The sequence below is a fragment of the Embiotoca jacksoni genome, unplaced genomic scaffold, assembly GCF_022577435.1.
Source record: "Embiotoca jacksoni isolate LCO1_2020_lvr unplaced genomic scaffold, fEmbJac1.0.p SCAF_43, whole genome shotgun sequence".
NCBI lineage: Eukaryota > Metazoa > Chordata > Actinopteri > Embiotocidae > Embiotoca > Embiotoca jacksoni.
Window position 1 is genome coordinate 375,750 of NW_027185396.1, and position 23,268 is coordinate 399,017.

Sequence of the window (23,268 nt, forward strand, 5' to 3'; positions counted from 1 at the left end):
AATCCCCCAAGCAGAGCCCACATTTTTTTGCATTTAAAACATCTCTCTGGAACTTAATTTAGACCCCTTCAACCTCTGGCACACAGGTAAAGAAACTAATTCCCCTCAAAATGTTCCACAGGAAAATTTCCTTTGGTGGAAAGGCACCTTATAATGCCTTGTCCCACTAAAGCTCAATTTGTTTGGGCATTTGTGTGGTCTAATGTTATCTACAAGAATGTCAAAGTGAGCTTCACAATCATCACTGGTATTGTCTAAATGTCTTCATTCAATGTCATCTTTGTCCAAGTAATTGTGACTTCATATAGCCCCCAAAGGCACAGGAAACACCCATGCAATGTTACATTCTTCATGACGGTGCAATCTGAATATTAGCCAAACTGGCAAAGACTCTTGATAATGGTTATACACAAAAAAATATCCTTAGGAATCTGTATTTTTCTCTTCATCGTTAGGCCACTATTTTTTTTTAGAAAGTTTATGAGAGTAAAGCATATTGTTACAGGTAGCAAAGTTTGCCAAGCAGCCTTAATAAAAATTGCTGTAGTGTTCCAGTAATCAAAGCCATCCACTCATTTGTGGTTCTACAACTAAGGAATGCCAAAATAAGAAGTTATATTATTTTTAAATTGTAAGATCCGCACTTTGAAAGTCACCATGTTTATTTGTAGAATCAAACAGTCGGAAGAATTATTTGTGTGTTTACCTTCATACTGCTCAAAATGTCACTAAACACTTTGAATCCAAGTGAAATTTAAAGTAGATCCGCATTAACAGCTGAATGATCATGTAAAGTGTAATCTGTAAGTGATCATTCACGCACAGGAAATTACTTAAGTGAATCTGGATATTGGTAGAATTTGTTACTCTTTAAGCATGCTCACTGTACAAAAACTGCCCATGTATTATTGCAATAATACAATGTGGACTCGTGCCACCTATATTATGGCAAACACTTATTGTGTCCTTTTTGTAACTTGTACATTCTTGTTTAAAATTTGATTGTGTGTTTGACAATGTTCTGTTGTGTGTTTGTCAGGCCAGAGCAGCCGGCGGCATAAAAGGCCTGTTTCACAGAAACCCAAAGCAGGCTTCCCTGGACAGCCATGCTGCTGTACAGCACAGCCGTAAGCACCCATTCGGTGCCCACCTCCTGCGCCGCACTGCCAGTGCACCCACCAAAGGTCAGCCCAAAATCAAGAAGGGCTTACCAGAGATCGCCATCGACACCAAAGACTACAGCTCGGAGGGTGCCATTGAGGAGCAAGAGCCTGAGGACAGGGACAAGGCCTCTGCTGCCGCCTCTCACCAGTTCACACCCCCACAACACCGCAACGGGTGTTCACTGGCATCCCACCAAACCAAGGGCACTTGGGACCATCCTGACACCAATGGGGCTTTTCACCCTGAGGGAGGTAAAGGTAAGACCTCCTTTTTTGCTCAACGGCGACCCATGAGTGAGCCTCTGAAACGGGCCAGTCGGCTCCGCTCCCATGATCCGATCGATATGAAGCCAGGGGTGTTTGCCCGTGTTGCACTGAGCAGCTCAGGCAGGGTGGGGATGTCTTCCAACTGCGTCACGTGTGTGATCGGCTCGCAGGAGAGTCCAGAGGCTGAACGAAAGGATCAGCCTCAGGTTGAGGAAAGGCAGGGATGCAAGTTGAAAGTGACAAATGGGAAGACACAGGAAGGAAATGATAACTCCTCCACCAACAAGAGACAAGTTCTACTGGAACTGGTTGACAAGCCCCATCCCCAGCCCCAGCCCCAGCATCAGCCTCAGCTCCAGCCCCAACCCCTATCTGCCCAGCCAGACTTACAGCATTCTCCTCTCAAACCCAAGTCCTGCATGGAGGCCCAGTTTCAGTACTCGCCCCAGGCTCTCCTTCGACCTATCCCTTTCCCCAGATCCAAAGCCAGGCAAACTCTCGACGCCCAACACATCCGACCTCAGTCTGACGCATTACACAGGAACTCGCGGTCCTGCAGTGTTCCCCGTCGACACTCCCCCAACACTGTTACACCAGCCCCAAGCCTCACACCAGACTGCACGACCAACCTCTGTTGGCAGCAGGCAACACCCCCAAACTATGGCACAGTTTGCAGCTCAGCACTCGCCTCGTTTACGAACGGTAGTGCAAATGAAGGTCTCTCACTTAGTGACAGTAGCAGCTGCGGCAGCTTTGGCAGTCTGAGCAGTTTGGAGTTGCCTCCTATGCTGCCTCCACGTTCTGTCCTTGACAGCCGCAAGAGGGCTGTAGGCACCCTGCAGCGAGAGATGAACGCCCTGTTTGCCCAGAAAATGGAAGAGTTGCGTCATAAGTCGCCGATGTTCTTTGCGGGTAAGATGTATCCGAGGCAGCCGTAGAAATAACCAGCTAGATGATCTGTTGTAGCCGTGTGGACCTTTTATGTACTTTAGACTGTAGTCGCCAGTTAACCTCTATACATGCAAATACCACGAATATTTGGTAGCCTCTAGTTTCAAACCATTCCCTCTGCTGTGTACCTGTAAGTATGACACCTCGTCATCCCAGTTGTCCCTAGTCAGGTATAACCCCCCACCCCCTTCTGCACACACAAACACCTCTATCCATCTCTTTCAATTTAGAGTTTAACTGTAGTTTTTGTACCTTTCATGTAAGCCTTATTTTTCAAATGACTCCAAGCTTGCTTTCTCTCCTTAAAAAATGCTACCCAATACTACCCGCCTACGTGCTTGACAGATGAGAAAAGTGGTAAGTTTTTTCCCCTAAAATCAATAGTATTAGTTTCAATTTAACAGATTCATTTGAATGTGTATGGTCTAACACAACATCCATACAGAAAACTAAGAGAGCACACATACAACTTCCCCCAATTTAGTCTACTTTACATGCTAACAGCTAGTAATCCATCCTAAGGGTGCATCCATGTTCCGAACTATTTGGTACAGACTGTTTATTTCATAATCCCTTGAACCAATTATATTACATATTATAATATTATGATCAGACTAATGGATAATGATTACATATTTTTGTATCTGCACATAAGCAATTTAATATAGCCCATCTAACCCCCCCAATAAATACAATCATGATGTCAACCTTTTTCCTGTTGTTCTGTAGTCTGCATTTATACTGACTACATCATTTTTTTTCTTGTAAGATTTACTGACATCTGTCCATGTGAAGACATGCACGCACGCACACACACGCACACACAACCTCTTTTCGTCCCTCACATGACATGTTCCAGGGGGAGTCGAGTTCCTGCACAACACCAGCTGTTCTACACGAACTAACTCCCTTTATCACATGATGGCCATACTTTTTCACTATTAAAATGAATGGTGTGGGGAAAACTAAGTTTAAGGAGTTCAATTTGAAGTTTCTGGCCTCGTTACAATAGTCAATGTGTGCTGACATCAGCTAAGTCATATGGTGCTTGCAGATGCATATTGTACTTAGGGGTTTATCACGTCTTACTATCATTTTGTAGCACATTTACCTCTTGTCCTTACTCTCAGTGTAAAACAACTGCTTTTATATCTGCTCTCTTGTCAATTTTGGATACCAGTTTGCATTAACCTACCTTGTAAAGATGCTTTCTCTGTGCTGGGAGCTGTTTCCTTGCCTACATTTTTACCTCTTCATCTTTTCCTCTAACCAGTTTGGTTAAATTCCATTTTCCTCTCTGTCCCGTTTGCACGCTCTCTCTGTTCCTAGTGCAGAATTGAGGGGATGACCACAGCCAGGTAAACTAACTGAATGCATGCAGCCTGTAATGCATCCTTCACCCATCAGTCTTCTCTGTCTCACCAGTCTGATTTCCTCATGACCCATATGTGATGCACCTGTGGGGGTTTGGCTGGGCTTTGAAATTCATATTCTTCTCCATTTTCACATATTGTCGAAACTGCACTAACTCAAAATGACATCAGTGAGTAGTGAGAGCACCATGCTAGCTTTGTCTTTTCACATCATTGCCTTTTCACATGATCAAATCTGCATTAAGGATGTTTCAGGTGTGATTGCTTGGGTTTTTACCGTTGAAATAGTGTTTTTAGATGATCCTCCTGATATTCAGGTTTTTAAATAGCTTGTATGTTTTCCTGATGGCATCGGTGTGTTCCAACACTGTTCTAAGTCTTCGCCATGTTGCTTGTCAAATTTCTTAGTTGAACCTTATTTATACAAGAAGTCCTATTAAGGTTTTGATGCCTCAAGAGGGACTATAATGTATACAAAAAGATGGTATGGCTAAAAAGATTAAGTTGTAATAAACTGGAATTATCATTAGGAACAGTACGTGGCCAAGGAAATTGCTAGAGCTATCCACTTGCAATTTTTTTTTTTTTTTTTTTTTTTTTTTTTTTTTAGCATTTACGGGCATCTCATCTCAAAGCTTTTGTCAGCAAGTGTACGTAGCAAAACTGTCCATTTGCTGATAAAGGCCATGAGATGCAGTTGAAAGCTCAGTTAATAACCAGCAATTACACCATTACTCCAGTTTATTTGTTAATGTTTTGTGCACTAAAGTGGCGTCATTATTATAACAAAAATCTTTTAATTGTGCACAATCTCTTTATCAACTGAACCTTCGCATTTCTTCTTAACTTAAAGATAAGATGTTCAAAAATCAACATCCACCATTGACATTTCTTTACTGGACCCCTCAAATTGTGTGTCTATCATGTTGCTCATGAACCAATACCAAGAATTAAATGTATCATTCCAGTGTTTTAACACCCCTGCTAAAAGTTCAGCTCTTATTTTTTACAACAAAGATTGAAAAAGTGGCCCTGTCATCAGTTTTCAAGTAGCAACACCTCCACTACCTTCACATTAAAATGCATTTATTAGGGCTCGAGTGCTAAATGGTGTGAAAGCCCTATTGCTATAAATGTTTCTGCTGAAACATAAGCTTGACGCATCAAAATTAGCTACAACATGAAAGAAAACTGTATTTAGTCTAGTGTAAATTAGTCACATTAAGCACATGTTTACTTAGGTCAAAATAAAAGCTGATACCAAACCAACAGATACAGTTGTGGATGAATTTGTTGATGCCCTTTCACGAAAAAAAAAAGAAAAAAAAAAAGAAACTCACAATTTTCTGAAATAATTTGTAACCGACAAAAGACATTTAATAAAAAACACACTTTTCTTCTATAAAAATGGATGGCCATATTGAATTTGATCGCAGCAACATGTTTCCAAAAAATTGGGAAAGGGAGAACAAAAGACTGGAAAAGTTGTGTAACGCAAAAAAAACCACCTGGTGGAACCTCTCACAACTAATAAGGTTTACTAGCAACAGGTCAGTAACATGATTGGGCACAAATAGAACAAGACTGTGTACATTTCTCAACCAAAAACTGCCCAAAATTTGGGGGTTTCATCATATACGGTACCTAAAATCATTAAAAGATTCAGAGAATCCAGAGAAATCTTGACACAAGGGACCAAGCCAAAAATCAATATTGGCTGGTTGTGATCTTTGCGCCCTCAGACAGTATGACAGGCATGATTTTGTAGTGGAAATCATTGAATGGGCTCAGAAACACTTCTGAAAACTATCATCTGTGAACACAGTTCATCCCTGCATCCACAAATGCAAGTTAAAACTTCACCATGCAAAGAAGAAACCATATATCATCATGATCCAGAAACACTGCCGCTTTCCCTAGGCCCTAGCTTATTTAAGATGGACTGAGGTGATGTGGAAAACTGTCCTTTGGTCTGACAAATACAAATTTTAAATTCTTTTTGGAAATCATGGACGCTGTTTCCTCCGAGCTAAAGGGAAGAGGAACCATTCAGCTTTTTATCAGCGCATAGTTTCAAAGCTCGCATCTGTGATGAGGATGCATTAGTGTACATGGCATGGGTAGCTTGCACATCTGGGAAGGAACCATTAATGCTGAATGCTGTTTAAAGGTTTTGGAGCAGCATATGTTACCATTCAGACTACATGTTGAGAAGCTGAAATCCTTTATTTAGACAAGAATGGGACAATACTTCACTTTCAAAACTCAAGAAACTCCTCACCTCAGTTCCAAAATGTTTACAGAGTGTTGTTAAAAGAAGTGATGCAAATAAGTGTTAAACATGACCCTGTTCCAACTTTTTTGAAACGTGTTGCTGATATAAAATTACAAATGAGCATATATTTTTCATGAAACAAAAACAAATCCTCCGTTTCAGCATTTGATAAGTTGTATTTGGTCTTTTCTCCAATTAATTAAGTTAAATACGGGTTTACCTGTTTTACAAATCCTCACATTTTGTTTTCATTTACATTATACACTGCGTTTGGACTTTTTTAGTAACGGGATTTTAGGCAGAATGAGCTTGAGATTGAAGACGTGTGATACTAATTAAACAAAAAAAAATATTTTCAGACTTTCTGTGCTTTGGCTACAGGCATACATGAAAAATATAGCTTTACATTTCATGGCTTTTCAGGGGGACTGACAGTTTGTCTTAACGAGCTGTTAAGGGCTCCAACTAATTCGTCCACGATCAGTGCATCCCTAGTTTTAAAGTTGGTACAGTTTTACATAGAAAGGCTTCCAGTGACCACAAACATAAATAACAATGATACCTTTTGTTTGTTGTCTTCCTTGTCTTGTCATAGATTATTCTACAGTGCAGAGACCAGCTGCCCCTCTTCCATTTCTTGCACTAAGCCCAGAAGATACCAGGAGCATCCGTTTCATCCTCTCTGCCTCTACTCTAGAAGAGAGTCTGTCTTCACATCAATCGTCATATATACCACTGCACTCACCATACACAGCAATAAATGCAAATTCCCCATTGTCTGTTCCTTCAAATGGAGTGGCACGTGGTACTACTAATGTGAGCAGACACCCAAATAACATTTCCAGAACCATGTCATTGCCCCTGGATACACCCGTTGAGAAAACTGAACAGTCACAGTGCAGTCCAGACGCTCTGATGCACAGAGGCCCTCAGTCATTCATGGAGCACACACCAAACCAGAAGAATAACCAACCAGTAGAGTTACAGTCTGACCACAAAGCAGAGTCTCTTGCTGCTTCAATGTGCGCTGGAACTCCAGTCCCTGCATGTCAGAATGCCCAGACCGGGAGAGCACTTTATAGCCACCTGCCATCCCACACACCAGTAAGACGAACAAAAAGCGGGGGCCATGTTCAGGTGGATGTAGCCCTAGCTGGACCAGCCCAGTCAGCCGTACCAGAGGTATGTACAGATGCTACCATGAATGATCGCCTCTGGAGCAGGCTGGAGCCAGGCAGCTGCCGAGACAGCATGTCCTCGTCCTCTAGCATCTCTTCAAGTGACACTGTCATCGATCTCTCCCTGCCAAACCTTGCCAAAAAGAGCCTCAGCAACCTGCCCACAGCCAGCAGCACTTGTGGTCCTCCCTGGGTCAAGTGCCGTCACTCGGCATTAGTCTCCTACGATGCCATACAAGTTAGCAAGAGCAAGTCAAACCCCAATCTTCAACAAAGTGAGAGCCCTAAAGATGAGCTTAAACCCCGCCTACTGCAGCCAGCCCAGGAAGCTTCAGTGGATTCACCTGGCACACTAACTCAAAGGAGGCACACCTGGAGCCGACTCTACATGGAAGGACTCAAGCAGTCATCAACCAGAAGGTCATCCACTGCAGCTAAAACCCCAACAGTTACAGCTTCCATGTCCAAAAGCCTTGGGGATCTGACCTCTGATGACATTTCCTGCAACTTTGATAGCAAGTACCGAAGCATTAGCCGCAGCTTCATTGTTAGGCCAACCAGGGACCAGTTACGTAAAGGCAGCCCACAAAAATCTCGGCCACCCAGTGACCTGACAGAGAAGCTACGGAAGCTTACTGATGTGGAGCCCCTGACTGCGAGCGACTTCGCCCCAGAAAATAGGCCTAAAAATCCACACGAGGAGTCCATGGATGAGACGCTGGTGCGAAGGACGTCGTCAAGGAGCCAGAGCAGGGTGCGGTACATTGCAAACAGGGCAAAGAAGGCCCAGGAAAGGCAGAGGCTCCAGGGCCTACTCCAGGCCAGAAGTGCAAGCTTTAGTCTTACTGGCATTATTGACAGTGGAAATAATGCAAGCCCCCTAGAGGAGCGGGGGAACCCCGAAGGGGCGTGTTGCGTGGCCCGGAGTCCCTGCAGCAGCCTTGACCTGCTGAGTCAGCTAACCCCCCTTGGATCCCCCTCCCCAATCCAGTCCCAGTCTTCCCCAAACACTGAAAACAGTGAAGTCTTTTTCATGCTCAAACTCTAGGAACCAGCTGACTTGAAATTGAGCGTGAGAGACACAGCTACTCACTTGGAACACAGTCCAGTTTTTCCCCAGTACAAAATCTTTTTAAGAAAAAAATTGTATATCTTGCAGAATATCTTACAGAAAACTGATTCACAATACAGATTATTTAAAAATCTCAGAGAAAATTGTGTTCCACTGAATTAGTAATTTCTGAACAATGTATCTACATTTTAAAGTTGTGCAAGATATTTTTTTTAACCTGTGCAATCAGAAAACATTGTCTCAAAGCAGTTCTTAGTAGAGCTCTGTCATCTGTTTGCACCAGTTGTTAGATAAATGCCCGAAGTATTTAGTGATAAATACAAGGAGTTTTTATGTCGTTTACGTTAATTATCATCTACTCTCAAGTTTTAAGTATTTTTGGAGCATTACTTAAGCATACAGTAGCAATAGATCACAACTAGAGGGCAGGATTTTAACTAATCCATTGTTTTTATTTACTTGAACTGTAATGATATACTTTAATCGTGTTGAAAATTAGATGCTTTATGTCAAGTCGTTATTTTTGGCCTATCCATCCACTAGCAATATTTTAAAGATCATGGCGTGGTATCATATTGAAGATAATTTACAGTTTGATGCTAAAGCTGAGGCTTGTCTGTCTTTGCTGAAAAATAATGGGAAAAAACTTCATTCCTACAATGCTGGATTAAAGGGCCTAATTTTTTGTATTCTTTGTGTAGTGATTACATTGTAATTTGACTAACCTGCCAATATTTTGCTGACTTCCGGATCTGTGGCATGCCATAGCACTAAGATCCTGTATTTTGAAGCAGTGGTAGACTACTCCATCCCAAGTTTAGCCCCTTTGTCTTCTCTGCATGACTTTTATGCACTGTAATGTTTATCCCACGGCTATGCTTTATTTTACAAGGAGTTTTTATATGAAGATTTGTTATATTCCAAATCTCTTTTTTTTAGATTGTCTCATGGTGGTCAGAAGACCATCATGTCTGTAACCCTGTGTTCTCATTGGTCCAAGGTACTAAAATAGGACGAGAATGATCTGTATCGAAACACGTTTATTTGTCGAACTGCTGTATTGTTTGGCCTGCCATGGCAGTTCTTTGTGCAAAATTTAGGGACAATATTGAATTGAAACATTGTGTATTTATGACCTGAATAAATCCCAAATGAATATTACTGAACATTTTCCAGCTGTCTCATTTAAATTGCACTCAATCCATTTGCAGCTTTATTGGTTCAGAGACAAAGACAAGTCGTTAAAAAAACAGTAAAACTGAGCCATATTTAAACTGACATGTAAAAGCCTTTAACCTTGGTTTTGGCAGGGTTTGCTTGCTGCTGTAATTATGGACTCTGCTTGGGTCTGTGTTTACCAGCCATCTCCTCTTTCAACTTCTCTTGCAAAAGAAACCCCGAGAACCCCTGCGGGAAAAGAGAATGTTCCAGGAGAAAGACTGAAATCTAATGACAAGCTCAACCAGTCAATGAAGGAGAGAAAAACATATTTTTATCAGATCTTTTCAAAAGACAAAAAAAATTGATCCCTTAAAACAACATGCAACTTCCACTGAAACCTATATAAAAAAAATTATATAATTGGTACTGATGATACTAGTTAGTAACTTGTGTTATGGATTCATGCATACCTTTAAGGAATCTAATGAAAATCGTTGGTATCAGCTACCTTTGACCCCTGGAGTACTGATCAAGTCTGCACTTGACAAATACTTTGTTGTGGACAACAATGTCTGGGACTTTGGAAACTTAAGAAACCCTGCAGTCGCTCCATGCTTTCTTAGGACGGCGGTTTGTCCGTCAAAGGTTTGTCCATTGTCAAGTCTGTGGTTTCCAAAGCTGACAGCCACCTCTGGTGAGCTGTCAGGCACTGCCAGGCCTCTCTGTTAGACTTTGTGAAGCGCGACATGCTCATTTTAATGCCACAGACTCTGCTCCAGCCAGCTAACAAACACAAAAGACAGCTTCATTAGGATTCCAAGGAGTCCCTTTTAAAGCCGTATTTATCCAGACAATTTGGCACATCTTGGCCTCTCAACTGAAACCTCTAGGGCTTGTCGAGCACTTCAGGCCTGAGAAAATGTTTTTGTCTCATACAGTGAATGCAGTCCCTCCTTTCAAGATGAAATCATTGCCGGTTTTTAAAGGTTTTGTGCAAGTAAACTAATTTGGTTTGTGTTGTATGAATAGTCCTAAAACAAATGATTGACCTTCAGGAATTTTACTTGTAATTACTATAGATTATGAAACCTACCCTTTTGGGGTTAGGGTTTTAACTTTAGGGGCTTGGAGGAGTTTTAACAGATGTCAAACAAGGTATAAATTGCACCCTGACCTCAAATTGCAAAACCTTCTGCATGCGGTTTTCTCTGTGTCTTTCAGTGACCATCAGATGTTCTCGCAGTTGCTGTTTTACAGGAGAGATATAATTTATGCTGAGGTGTCAGTCATCGAATGGAGTGAGAGAAAATGTGCTCCAAAACAGAAATCTCTTCCACTGACTCTCTTGTGACTGCCAATTCATCCATCTGTACGCTCATTGCACCACCACCCAACCCCAACCTGCCAAACTCCAAACCTTCAACCCCACCCACTTCCTTTGTTTAAAAAAAAAAAAATCCTGTTATGTAACAATTTAAAACATGTGGTAACAGTTACACTAAAGTCTAGAAGTAATGGGTTAAAATCAAACCGACAAAATACAACTCTCACTTAGACAGCAGTATACTGTAATCATTCAGATCAGTTTATTTGCTGTTTTCAGTTGGAATAGTTGGAGAAACATGGCTTACCCCAAATGTATTTATTCATACAAGTGTGAGCATGTATTGTACGTACGCATGTATTTATTCTTACAAGTGTAAACATTTTAACAATTTGACATTCGAAAAATACATCTGGCTCCAGTAATTTGATATAATCTTTCTTCAGACTTGATTCTGGTCAACAATCATGACAGTTATCCCCCTCTGAGTTCCTACCTCCTCCCTCCTCGTGCTGACCATATAAACCCACACCACATTCTGCTTCACACAGTCCTTCCCACTGCCCACTTACAAGACTTCTTGTGAATTCTCACACATTATTTTGAAGGTAAGGATATTCTTGTTCTATAGCTAACCTAACATATTCAAACATAATCCTTGCAGGTACTGTAAATGTTATATGTAAAATTCAGAAATTGAGATTGAGATTATTGGTGTCAATAATTATTTCTAAAGAACTCAAATGTTATCTTGTTCTTTTCTTTTAGTGTTGTGGCAACATGAAAATCTGCAGGGCTTTGGTCTTGTGTGTAGCAGCCCTGACTGCATGGGTCGTCACTGCAGGTAAGACGAGTGTGTGCAATTTACCTGCAACGCTTTGCACACAGTTTATCTAAAAGGACCAATGGACAGTACATTTATTGCACCAGATTTGGATTATTTTCCACCTGTAGTCCCTGACCGGAGGCCAGAATTGTAACTATAGTGAAATTACACATAGGGTTGTCATGATTCATCTTTTTGTTGCAGAACACAGCGTTATATTACAGACTTTACCCTTTTGCACTTTTGCAATGATTTTCTTCATGTTACAACTTAATCTCTCCTCTGTCGGGGTTTAACACCTTATCTTTTGCTGCAATATTCAATGTTGTCTTTGCTAAAGAGATCTCAAAAATTATAAAGAAACTATTTGGACTGTCACCACATTGCTGCGGGTGCTGTTGTTCCTCCCAGACCATGCAAAGCGATCCCTGCTGAGAACTATATTTACCCACGTGTAATAGTGCAATCATTACTCCCAATGAACTGGAGAGGATTTGGCTTGAAATCGTGGATCTGCAGACTACTTTTGTTGGAAGTAGAGCACAGTGAGTTGGATGTCAGTGGACAGAGCCTGAGAACAATATTCCCATATTTTAGTTTCCAATTTATATTCTTGAATTAGAATGATCAAGCACTAAGATGGTTACATAAAACATAATTATAAATGGCGTGCTCCAATATCCACCAATCTTTGAGATCCCATAACAAGATGTAAATGAAAAAAAAAATTCAACTGATATTTCAAAATTGATTTTCATAAAAACTTTACAAATAAGGAGAATGCTTCTTCAAGACGTTTTGGTCTACTATTTTCTGAGCTTTGTATGTAGTCTATGTATCATCTTTTAAATACAACCATGTCCAATGTTTTGTGCCAGTTTCACTTGTTTAAAAGCACAAAATCCATCCTAAGGTAATCTTAAATGTTTTAGCTGTATAGCTCATAGGTCATCATTAATAATCAAACATTTTCGCCAAAATGTTTTTTTTTTTTTATTGAGATCATGTAGAAGGAAAGAACACTTGCATGAGACATTAAACAATTACTGCCAATCATTTTACACAAGGTTTTGTAGAATCATAAAATTGTTCTGGTGAGGGAAATACATTTTTGAGGTGAAGGGATCCCCGCTAATCCAAATTCTATTGAAGGCCAGAGTTTTTTTTACTTTACATTTTTTTATTTAAAAACAAAAGAGACTCACCATTTTGAAATAGGCTTCTAGCATTTTGCTGGCAAGTACAACCTCCACATTACTAATTTATATTTCAGTTTTAATCCATTCTTTGACCAAATTCTGTCTGTGGCAAACATGTATGCCAGTCGGTCAATTTACATTCTCATGGTTTACAGCCTCCGCCCAATTACTTAGGCAGTGAGAAAATGTCCTGTCCCAGAGCAGTCTTGCCTCTGTAAACTGTCTACAGCGTTAAAGCCCAGCCCTTTGCCAGCAGGCTCTGGCTGACTATTGAGACAGGGTCACGCTCCCAAATCACTCCTCACATTAGGCTCTCTCCCCGCTGGCCCGGCTCGACTGCTGGAGTCCTATCAAAGCACAGAGGGAGTACCCTCTGAATCCCATTTCTCACCAGTGGAGGGGCAACCGCCTCGCTGTGATCCAAAAAGAACTGTGATAAATCAATTAACCGTGTTTGGGGAGGACTCCGCAGGCAGGCAGGGAAATGACAGGCATCTCCGCAGATCCGAGGTCCTGCCATCTTCTCTGGAGGAAGCTGACAGGGTGTCATGGGTTTTATATGACCCAACCAGGCCAGCTTTTGTTATGGCATGCAATTATGAAGAACTTGCACCCCTGGCACCTCCGCTCGTCCCCAAGCCTGACTCTGACCAACCCTGGCAGGGCATGTTAGGTCCCGCTGGACATGCTGCGAATGCCATTGGTTACAGTTACAGCAAATAGAAAACAACTGTGGGTGTCATGAGTACTGACAGACTGGATGGGCTGGGGCTCCCTCCCCTGCTCTGATTACATGGTGAAGGAGGGGGTTGAAGTAGGACGGTGAATAACATCCTCAAGAACGGGTCCTCACTTTGATCCCCTCGCAGGGGCCCAGTTACCCCTCTTGTTGTTCCTTGCTCTCTTCACTACAGACCAACTTTCTCAGCTCTACTGAAAAACAACCAATAACAAGACCGTGGTTGTCCTTCAATGGCTGTTTGGCTTATTTACTGCTGTGGTTGAGAGAAAAACACGTGAAGGAGACTGGAGCCAACAATATGCTTCGTTCGGCTTTCAGGAGCTGATTTGTACATAAGTTTGAAGTCCTGAAACCAAACCACTAATCAGCCACAGAACTGGCTTAAACTAAATCCTCTCATTTTGTGCTGGAGCTCATGCTTAATTAAGTTGAATTGCTTCATTAAAGGAATCAAACACTGATTATTGTGTTTGTTCTTTTGTTTCTATCCTAGATGCCAAGGAGTTATCCATCACCACTATAAAGGTATTCTTTGTTTTTGCATTTCTCCAGGTGCAGCTGTGAAATAGAGTCCAGAATACAAGAAAGCTCCTTTTTGTAGTTTGGCCATTAGCTCAGACAAGATGTAAACAAACCTCTTAGTTAGACAGACTTTGGAGGAGGATTTGGAAGAACTACCGAAAGCAAATATTCACATTTTACCCAAATTCTTCTTCATAAATAATCATTACAGTTTATACCTCTGATATTTGTCACATGCAATAATGTATTATTTCAGAATGTAAGTATGTAATGCAAAATTTTGAAAGTATGTTCCTTTAGCTACACCTACACTGTCGAAAAGTACGCAAAATTCATAGTTACACCGTATTACCAGTACAACAGAGAAACAAAAGAGATGATAGTTGTTGTCATTTATTTTGAAAAAAATATTTGAAAATATTGCAGTCAATATGAAAAACAAATAACAAATAAATAACACACTTACTCTGAAGTATAAAATAAAATAAAATAGAATGAAGAATTTAATCAAATCAAAATGAACTTAAAGGAAGCATTATAGGTTAAATTTGTAAAAATATAATCCCATGTTGTAATACCACTTTGTACAGTGGGAGGTGATAGTGAGTTACTGTAGCACCCAGGCACCGCCCCATATGAGGGGGGCGTATATTGACTCTTCTCACTGTAAACATGACCCCCTTTGAAGACACCAAATATTCGGACAGGTCACAGATTCTGATGGGTCACAGATGTCTGTAATATCAGCTCTCAGAGTTTAGGCAGTTTGTTCAAATTTACATATTCTTGCCTTGCCGTTAATTAGTAGGTTTCTTTAGTTTTTTCTAATTGATGATTGTAAAGTTAGATTGCATGGATCCAGTAGTGGGTAGAAACAAATGGCAATTGGATATATAGTTTAGATTATAGCTTGTTTATCTGTTTTTAGCAGGACCTAATAGCGTGAAAAAGCCACAGCCAAGCCATATATATGTCATTTAAAATGTGTTTTGGTACAGTTTATGTTGTCATTAGTTGAACTAATCATCCATTTGGAATTGTCCAAACACGGTCAGCAACACCTGCTATGACAAACTGACTGAGCTAGCCATTAACTGATCTAAACCACATAACAATAAACAGCTAACTTAACTATGGAGTGTCCATAGAGAGAGAAAAAAAAATTGAGCGCACAAATGACTAAATCGAGGCCACGAGATGCTAAATCGTGGCCACTAGATAACATTTTGTGTGCACGAGATACGTTTATATAGAGACAGACAGCACCGAACAACAGGCTTTCTCCTCTCAGCATGAAGTGCCCGGCATCTGCTTCAAGTGTCAGTTGACCAACTATAAAGTCGATAGCATATCCTCAAAGTTAGCGTATTGCCAACGATATAATTGCACAAACTGTCGTCGTTATTGCCTTTTACTAACAATAATCCTTTGCATCCCTTGCATTACAGCTGAGCATATATTTTTCATAGAACAATATAATTTCTCAATTTCAACATTTGATACATTGTTTTTGGTCTATTTTCAATTAAATATGGGTTTATGGGATTTGCAAATCATTGCATTCAGTTTTTATTTACATCTTACACAGTGTTCCAACTTTTTTGGGAATGGGGTTTTAAGCACTGAGTCAAGCGCCTGAATACTGATGTGAATGTAATATTAAAAATTTTCCTTTTAAATAAATTGGTGAAATTTGGAAAAAAAAAAAGCACTTTTAGCTTTGTCATCAAATCATTGAACCCAGATTTATGGAAGGAAAAAAATATTGTAAATGATTTTAGTATAAGGCGACAATATAACAAAATGTTATGGTTTACTGTAGTTTGTACTGTAGTTTTGTGCACACGGTTTATCTGTGCAATGGGAATATTAGCAACATTTAATATGAGCGGACCTCCAGTTCCAAACAAATGGGTATTGATATCCAACATGGCAACAGACATTTTTTTAAAAATAGTTTTAAAGTATAAAAAGCAGAATTCTATTTACTGTTACCATGACACACGAGCGCACACGGCACACATTGCACTGGTCTTTTTAAAGTGCCTTTCAAACCCTTGAATCCTTGAAGTCCTCTTAAATCAAAGAATTACCAACACTCATATTGTTAAATTTAGAGCCAAAATAGATATAGATATATAGTTATGTTTTTTTTTCCTTTATCTTCAAAGCATTGTATCACCTCACTCCTTGTTGTGTTTTCTCAGGAAGATCCGTACACCATGAGCAGAGGGTCAGAGCTGGAGGGCTACTGCATTGACCTGATCTCTGAGCTCTCCAAGAAACTGGGCTTCAAGTATAAGTTGCACCTGGTGAAGGACAACCGATACGGATCCATGGAATCCAGTGGCAACTGGAACGGCATGATTGGTGAGGTCGTGAGAGGGGTAAGTAATAAACCTTCAACTACATGCATGTTGGAGTATATACTGCACATGGTATCACCATGGTATCCTCAGGGCTATATATGACAAGGATGCGTTAGTTCAGCTTTAAATGCATGTCTGTGTATATAGACCCAACGTATTCAAATATAAATCAAATGTATCATAAATGACTTTAATAAATGGAGTAAAACCTTTTTAAAAATAAGTCATGTAATGATTGAACACTGAGTTTCCCTGTTGCTTTACATCTTTTTTCCTAAGTTTTGTTTCCAGATGTCCCTTATGTCTGGATAAACTTCCACCAGATGCTTGTTTTAGTATTATAGTTTTAGCTCCATGATGGTGTCAATACTTTGAAACCATTTGTCCTGACAATGACCAAATTCTTGGAGTCAAACGTAGTTTATATAGTATTTTGCATGCAAATGGAAAAATGTGCAGTCAGTTGTACTGCATCACCTGTATATGGCCTGTACCCTCCATCAGGAGGCTGACCTGGCTTTGGCCCCGCTGACCCTCACTGCGGTCAGAGAGCAGTTTGTGGACATGAGCACCCCCTTCATGCAAACAGGAATCGGCTTCATCCTGAGCAAAGACGTGGCCTTTGAAGAGAGCACCTTCAGCCTGCTGTCACCCTTCTCCATCGATATGTGGGTCGGTGTCCTCATTGCTTTCCTGCTAACGGGTCTCTGCATTTTCCTGGTGGGCAGGTAAGTACATCCATCAAAATGTCACAGCCACTCTTTTTTCTGCAGTGGAAACAGGGTTGCAGCTCCTGGGCACAAAGAGGTTGTGTTTTCTATATCATCTCTGATCAAAACATTTTAAATTTACTCTGTAAAATATTTTTTCTGCTGTCTTGCCACTTAATGAATGTGTCAGTTTGAAGTTGACGCCACTGAGCTGGTAGTGACTACAAGTTTTTCAAGTTAACAAACAACCGAAAGTTTTTAGATGGATAATTACAATTCATGGTCTCTGTGTTGGTGTGTGCTGACTATTGAGTACGTGCCAGTCTTCTACGTAGACGCGAGTCAGAGTTTGTTGCCTTCCCGTCCCGAGCACAGCAGCAGGACACAGCGCAGGATTTTCTGAAGAATTAGGAATTTCACAGTGTTTGGGCATCATTAGTGGAAAACATACAAAACAAGGGTCCTCTAAAGACTGCTTCACTTACAAACAGACCTACACTATTGTTTTTAGTGCTGAATGTAATGCTCACTATCGCTTTACAATGCCCAGAGTTTAACACCATCTGTGCGTCCTCGTTCTCTTAGATAGATGAGTTAGAAAGGTGTAGAATGGCAATGTTGTGGCACAAACTCCCCAAAAAACAAACACCCATTATGTTTCTTCTGCTACATGAGTATTTTTTCAGACTTGCGATACATACGGTCCACACTGTCGCAGATTTTGTGTACGAAGTCCAGAGAGGAAAAGCATCACTTGGCCTTTAGATCATGAATTCTTTTTTTTTTTTACCGCAGACAGCATCACCAAATGAACTATTTAGTAACAAAGCTGGTTTTACCTTACTGCCTTTTCTGTCTGCGGTCATACTCAAGTTAAATCGAGCCAAACCTGCAGGAAGAGGCTTTTTATTGTGTTAAATATGTCACTGATATTGTTGCATACTTGTATCACTATTCTGCAATACACTGTGGGGTTGCAATTGCACTTGGATGACATCAGAGCAACATGATTGATTCTTGCACACACACACACACACACACACACACACACACACACACACACACACACACAGACACCTTGTATGCCGTACGACTCTTTGATGGTAAGTCAATCAAAAGATAACAAAGAGATTCAAAAGAACAACTTTCAAACATTGAAGATGGAGTGAAATCTGACTGCTGTAACCTTTCTGCATGAGGTTTGAGGCAAATTCTAGCCAGATGTGTTCACAGACATAAATGCATCTGTCCTCTAAGACACAGTAATAATCTGTGTTTCTAAACTCACTCTACATTATATCAGTGGAAATATCATCTCATGTAAGTGTGTGTGCGTTTCTTGGCAGTGACTGACTTCCACTTAATTCCTGACTAATCCCAACATCCCAACATGGGTAAAGAGGTGGTGCGTGGGTGGAGATGAGACTAATAATAAAAAGCCTGATAACTGAAGCCTGTGCCGTGGAGAATGTCTGTCTGAGTGGCTCTGGCTGACTAAAACTTTAAGCCTTAATATAATTTAAATGGTGGCGCTATATAAATATTGACCTCCTGTATGGTTGTCCTGAGCGGGGAAATAAACTATAGAGACCAAACCCTTTTTCATACCGGGCTGTTAGCATTGTATTTACTGCTGTGAAGTTGGGCATTCTAACATCAGGCTCTATGGGGATTGACTCACTCAGGTTGGCTTTATTTTTCAGTGCCGGAGGTTGCCGCTTGGTTACAACATGTATGTTTAAAACTGCTCTGCTGTTGTGACTCATGACTTATTTGAATTATAATAAGAAGTGTTGACTAATGTGTACCTTGTCAGTAACTCCACAGATGTGTGCTGATACATGACATATTTGATTTTAGTAAGCAGTCTAATATAAATGCATCTTCAACATCGCTGCTCATGAAGCCTTTTCATTGTTGTGCAGGATCAGTCCTACTGAATGGAGTGAGCCAGACACAGATGAACACAGCTTCACTTTGCTGCACAGCTTCTGGTACATCACAGGAGCTCTCACCCTGCAAGGTAACGCAGCAGTCAGCTAAACTGAACTGCAGGCATAGAAAGACACACCTCTTGCACCTCTTGGGTTTCTCACAACACTCTCTCTCAGAATAAATACACTGCAACACTATCGAATATGACACAAAAGGGCTGAATAGTACCTAAGAACAAGGAAGGAACAAATTAAGAACGACCAGATAGTTGATGTGTTGTTCAGTCCTTCTCTAATAATTTATAATCCATGACTATATAGTCAATAATGATGAGTCACTAGAGGACCGACTGGGAAATACTAAATTAAATTAGTCCTCCAGTCATCAGATTATTCCAAATCTATTTGTTACTTGTTCTCAAATAACTATACACATTGTTGTGTATTATGTTGTACAATGTTCCCATGCAAAACTCTTTAAAGCCCGACAGACATCTGAAATGCTCTTTAAAAAATGCAAAACCGAGCAATGCAGTAAATGTTGAGTTTGGTGGCTCAAAGAATAAGGATAACTAAACTAATGGTTTAAGTACAGTCACAGTCAAGTCAAAGCAATTTTTTTCTACACCCTTCCAATCATTTCATCTGCTTTTTAATATTGTATTATTTTTTTTCTCTTGAACAAACACTTTGTTGATATGTTTTTTTTTTTGACAGCAATACCGCTTTAGAACCATCTTAAAATGGGTTAGGGTTATAATTTAGTGATGCACATACAGTCAACAATGTTTTAAAGCTTTGATAAACTTGATAAATCATACATTCCCTTCTTTAGTCCGCTTGTTTCCATTTTAAATCCTGTAACAAGATTCAAGGTGCTGGTCATCAGCAGTGAACTATGTCTTTAAATCAATAATCTCAGCCAAACTGCCGCTGTTTACTGGTTACTCTGTTGTGCAGCTGCAGCAACCTGCCCGCTGTCTTTGTCCTCTCAGGTGCTGGTCCTCACCCTAAAGCCCTGTCTGGACGTGTAGTCAGTGCCATCTGGTGGGTGTTTGCCGTCCTGCTACTCGCCTGCTACTTTGGCAACTTCAACTCCATCTTGCACTCGAACAACAAACACATTTCCATCAAGAGCTTCGAGGAACTCGCAAATCAGGACGTGATCGATTATGGCACCGTTGACGCCGGATCCACCATGCACTTCTTCAAGGTACAATCCTGATTAGGGTTCAAAGTCATTACAGCTGCTTAATTATTATCATCTGGGGTAGGTTGATGTAAATGTTCATTTTTCGTCGTTTTCTTTCCCAGAATTCCCACAACCCCGTGTACCGGCGTATCTATCAGCACATGGAGCGTAAGAAAAGCTTCGTATCCAGCATGGAGGAAGGTGTTCGCCGCGCCCAGGAGGGAAACTTTGCCTTTATTGGCGAAGCAGTGTCCTTGGACTTGGCAGTGGCTCGCTACTGTAAACTGACCCGCTCACAGGAAGTCATCTCAATGAGAGCCTACAGCATCGCGGCACCTCTGGGTGAGTTGACAGCATCTAACCGGATGTTTTCTGGGAAAGTATGCTGGTTTTTGCAAGGCCAATTTAGTGAGCAAAACAAACATGATTAGCATATTAGTGAACTGTTGCACTGTTGAAGAGTTCAACGGCTTCTGAGACCTTTCTTTTTGTATTGTAAAAAACTGATATAACGCATTATTGCTGTGTGTCTGAAATAACAATATTACTATTATTATTATAATTTAGTGGGTTTTTCATAATAATTGATATGTAAATGGTAAGCACATCTGACACTAACAATCATCAGTGTTATGATGATATCGACTTAAAATCATACGTTTATTGAACTTATTGATGGTTAGTTTCATTAAAGTTCAGTTAACTCACATTTTTAAAGGGGCTTTGGAACATGAGTTTTTAAGTTGGAGCAATTCAGAATAATTGACAGTGTCCTCATCCATTATAGTCTGCTTTTAAGATGAAATACAAAACACCACCAAAAGTACATGGGCAGCGATGTCACCCCATCCACATTCTTTTGGTCGGGGGTTGTTTTTTGTGGTTTGAACTTGGCCTCTTTACTACAAAAATTAATGGTTTTAATATCTCCATATTTTATACAACAATGAGCTTCCAAAGCTGCTTTTCCACTTCCGGAAGTTAGTTTGCAATGTAGCAGTTGTGTTCGAGATTAGATGATGCTTTAAAGTAGGTGGAGCTTTTTTTAGGACCACCTGCTGAAGCGGGTCAAGATTTAGCCCACATACACAACTGAACTGGAGTACAGTTAATCAATAAATTAAATAAAAGAGTCAATGAGTTCTTTCCTTGTGGAAGAGTCCATCTGACAGTTTGTGTTAGTCCCTCCACTGTTTGAGCATGGCAGCTCTACGATGCATAAAGCCAGCTCCATAAAGAATTGTTATTTCCACTTTGCTTGTAAAAGACCTCAACCCCTCACCTGGCTGCGCTGACTGTCGCTCACAGCTTCAGTTCTCTTCGCTGTCATAACCGTCCGGTAACTCGCCTCCTATTAGCGTTTGCACAGCCGCTCTGAAGGGCGGACCAATCAGCAACCACTGTCGGTGGTTAACTGCGTTTGTTCCGCCCGAAAAAAAGCACGGAACGTTCAGAGTTCAGTGAGGAATAAACGCTCGGCACCTCGTCAGGCTGCTGGAGTTCATTAAAACAATTTAAAAAATGCTGCAGCGGTGGCAGAGTATCGGACGGTTTTAGCGAATGCTGATTGGCTCAAATTAACGGGAGGTCTACACCTAGTAGGATGGAACAACTGCGAACATTTCCCTATGGAGGGTGAACAGACCCATATATACACGAAGTGAAATTGGGTCTGGTTTGTACTCAACCTCCACAACATGAGAGTTGAACTGAAACACTACTACTACTACGACTACCAGCCAGACGTTATCCGCCAACATCAGTGTTGAACATCACTAATGTTCTTGCTACTGACTAGGAACAACTCCCTTCAGCAGCACCTGATGGAAAGCCTGCAACCATGAGTGGAGGCTACTATGGCAGCAGCTTGTTGGTTTCAGCTGCTTGTGGTTTCTAACCCATCACTTCTTTATGCCCCACCAGGCTCTCCGTTGGTGAAAAACCTAACCATTGCCATCCTCCAGCTTAGTGAGTCCGGTGCGTTAACGTACCTACGGGAAAAGTGGTGGACCAGCAGCTGCATGAGCACCGACAGGTCCAACATGACCGAGGGCCTTCAACCCCATGAGCTGCGAGGCCTCTTCCTCCTCCTAGGCCTGGGATTGGGCGTCGGGCTCCTGCTGTCCCTGCTGGAGCTCTTATCCAAGGCCCGTAACCAAGCTAAGGATGGCAAGGTAGGGCAGAGTATCACATGGTGTAGTCCCTCTATGGAGTGCTTTTATTCTTTACCATTTACTTCTGTTCTTTAACAGAAATCATGCTGCTTGGTGTTGACATCAGAGCTGAATCGGAGGTTTGGCAGCGGAGGGGAGACTGCAGAGCCAGACAGTTCGGACAAAAGCAAAGCCTAACGGACAGGTTTAAAAGTCAGCATTTGAATAGATAGTGTCAGAGATGAGATTAAGCCAAGAGCTTCTGTCCTGTTTATCAAATGCACTAGCTTTCTATATGTCCATAGTAAATGTCATGTATTGTTGGTCAGTGTGTTTTGTATTCATCCAGAGAAGCTCAGTGACCACATGGAACATCTAGCAGCAGCAGCAGCAGCAGCAGCAGCACATTTAGCAACCAACCAATGGAAGTAGAACTTCTAAATGCAAATACTAATCATTGTGTTTTGTTTGCTTTTCATTCTTGTTGTATCTTATCACATGTCCATGTGCCATTCACAACTAATATATGTATATTTCTTCTTGAGGTTTAATAGTCATATAACAGTTTCAAATTTGTACATTCCAAATAAATCTCCCAATATCCCAACTGCCATCTTGTATACGCCTTTGTTGTTCATGGTGGAAATTAGTTGCTCATTACATGTTAAAAGATCAAAAATATTAACAAGACATGTAATTAGAGAAAACATTACAAAAAACACAATCAAGAGTTCCTGAAATGCAAACTACGAGGTGTTTTTCATAAAAGTAGTAAAAAGATCCTTTGGAATTTCTTGTCTAAAGCTGGGTATTGTGAGTTGCAGTGTTTGTAGGGATGACTCTATAGATCAATTATT

At 40.8% G+C, this 23,268-nt stretch overlaps 3 protein-coding genes across 3 annotated transcripts in view; all 3 read left to right on the forward strand.

Moving 5' to 3' along the window:
* The window catches only part of plch2a (phospholipase C, eta 2a), a 99,345-nt gene extending 92,631 nt beyond the window's left edge, over nucleotides 1-6,714 (forward strand). Inside the window, exons 21-23 of the mRNA XM_069169097.1 lie at nucleotides 1,040-1,421; nucleotides 3,716-3,739; nucleotides 6,625-6,714. Coding sequence (XP_069025198.1) covers nucleotides 1,040-1,421; nucleotides 3,716-3,729 — 396 coding nt within the window. The 3' untranslated portion in view covers nucleotides 3,730-3,739; nucleotides 6,625-6,714. The remainder of the gene's footprint in view (nucleotides 1-1,039; nucleotides 1,422-3,715; nucleotides 3,740-6,624) is intronic.
* Nucleotides 6,715-6,778: 64 nt separating this feature from the next.
* On the forward strand, nucleotides 6,779-9,440 carry LOC138210139 (1-phosphatidylinositol 4,5-bisphosphate phosphodiesterase eta-2-like). Its single transcript, XM_069169096.1, has one exon. It carries the CDS (start codon nucleotides 6,879-6,881, stop codon nucleotides 8,253-8,255), a length of 1,377 nt encoding a protein of 458 aa, XP_069025197.1. The 5' UTR covers nucleotides 6,779-6,878; the 3' UTR covers nucleotides 8,256-9,440.
* Nucleotides 9,441-11,275: 1,835 nt separating this feature from the next.
* On the forward strand, nucleotides 11,276-23,022 carry LOC138210169 (probable glutamate receptor). Its single transcript, XM_069169150.1, has 10 exons — nucleotides 11,276-11,372; nucleotides 11,533-11,608; nucleotides 14,025-14,056; nucleotides 16,261-16,440; nucleotides 16,927-17,150; nucleotides 19,058-19,155; nucleotides 20,062-20,279; nucleotides 20,381-20,600; nucleotides 22,182-22,432; nucleotides 22,511-23,022. The coding sequence occupies exons 2-10, from the start codon at nucleotides 11,545-11,547 to the stop codon at nucleotides 22,607-22,609; spliced, it is 1,386 nt and encodes a 461-aa protein (XP_069025251.1). The 5' UTR covers nucleotides 11,276-11,372; nucleotides 11,533-11,544; the 3' UTR covers nucleotides 22,610-23,022.
* The last annotated feature ends 246 nt before the right edge of the window (nucleotides 23,023-23,268 follow it).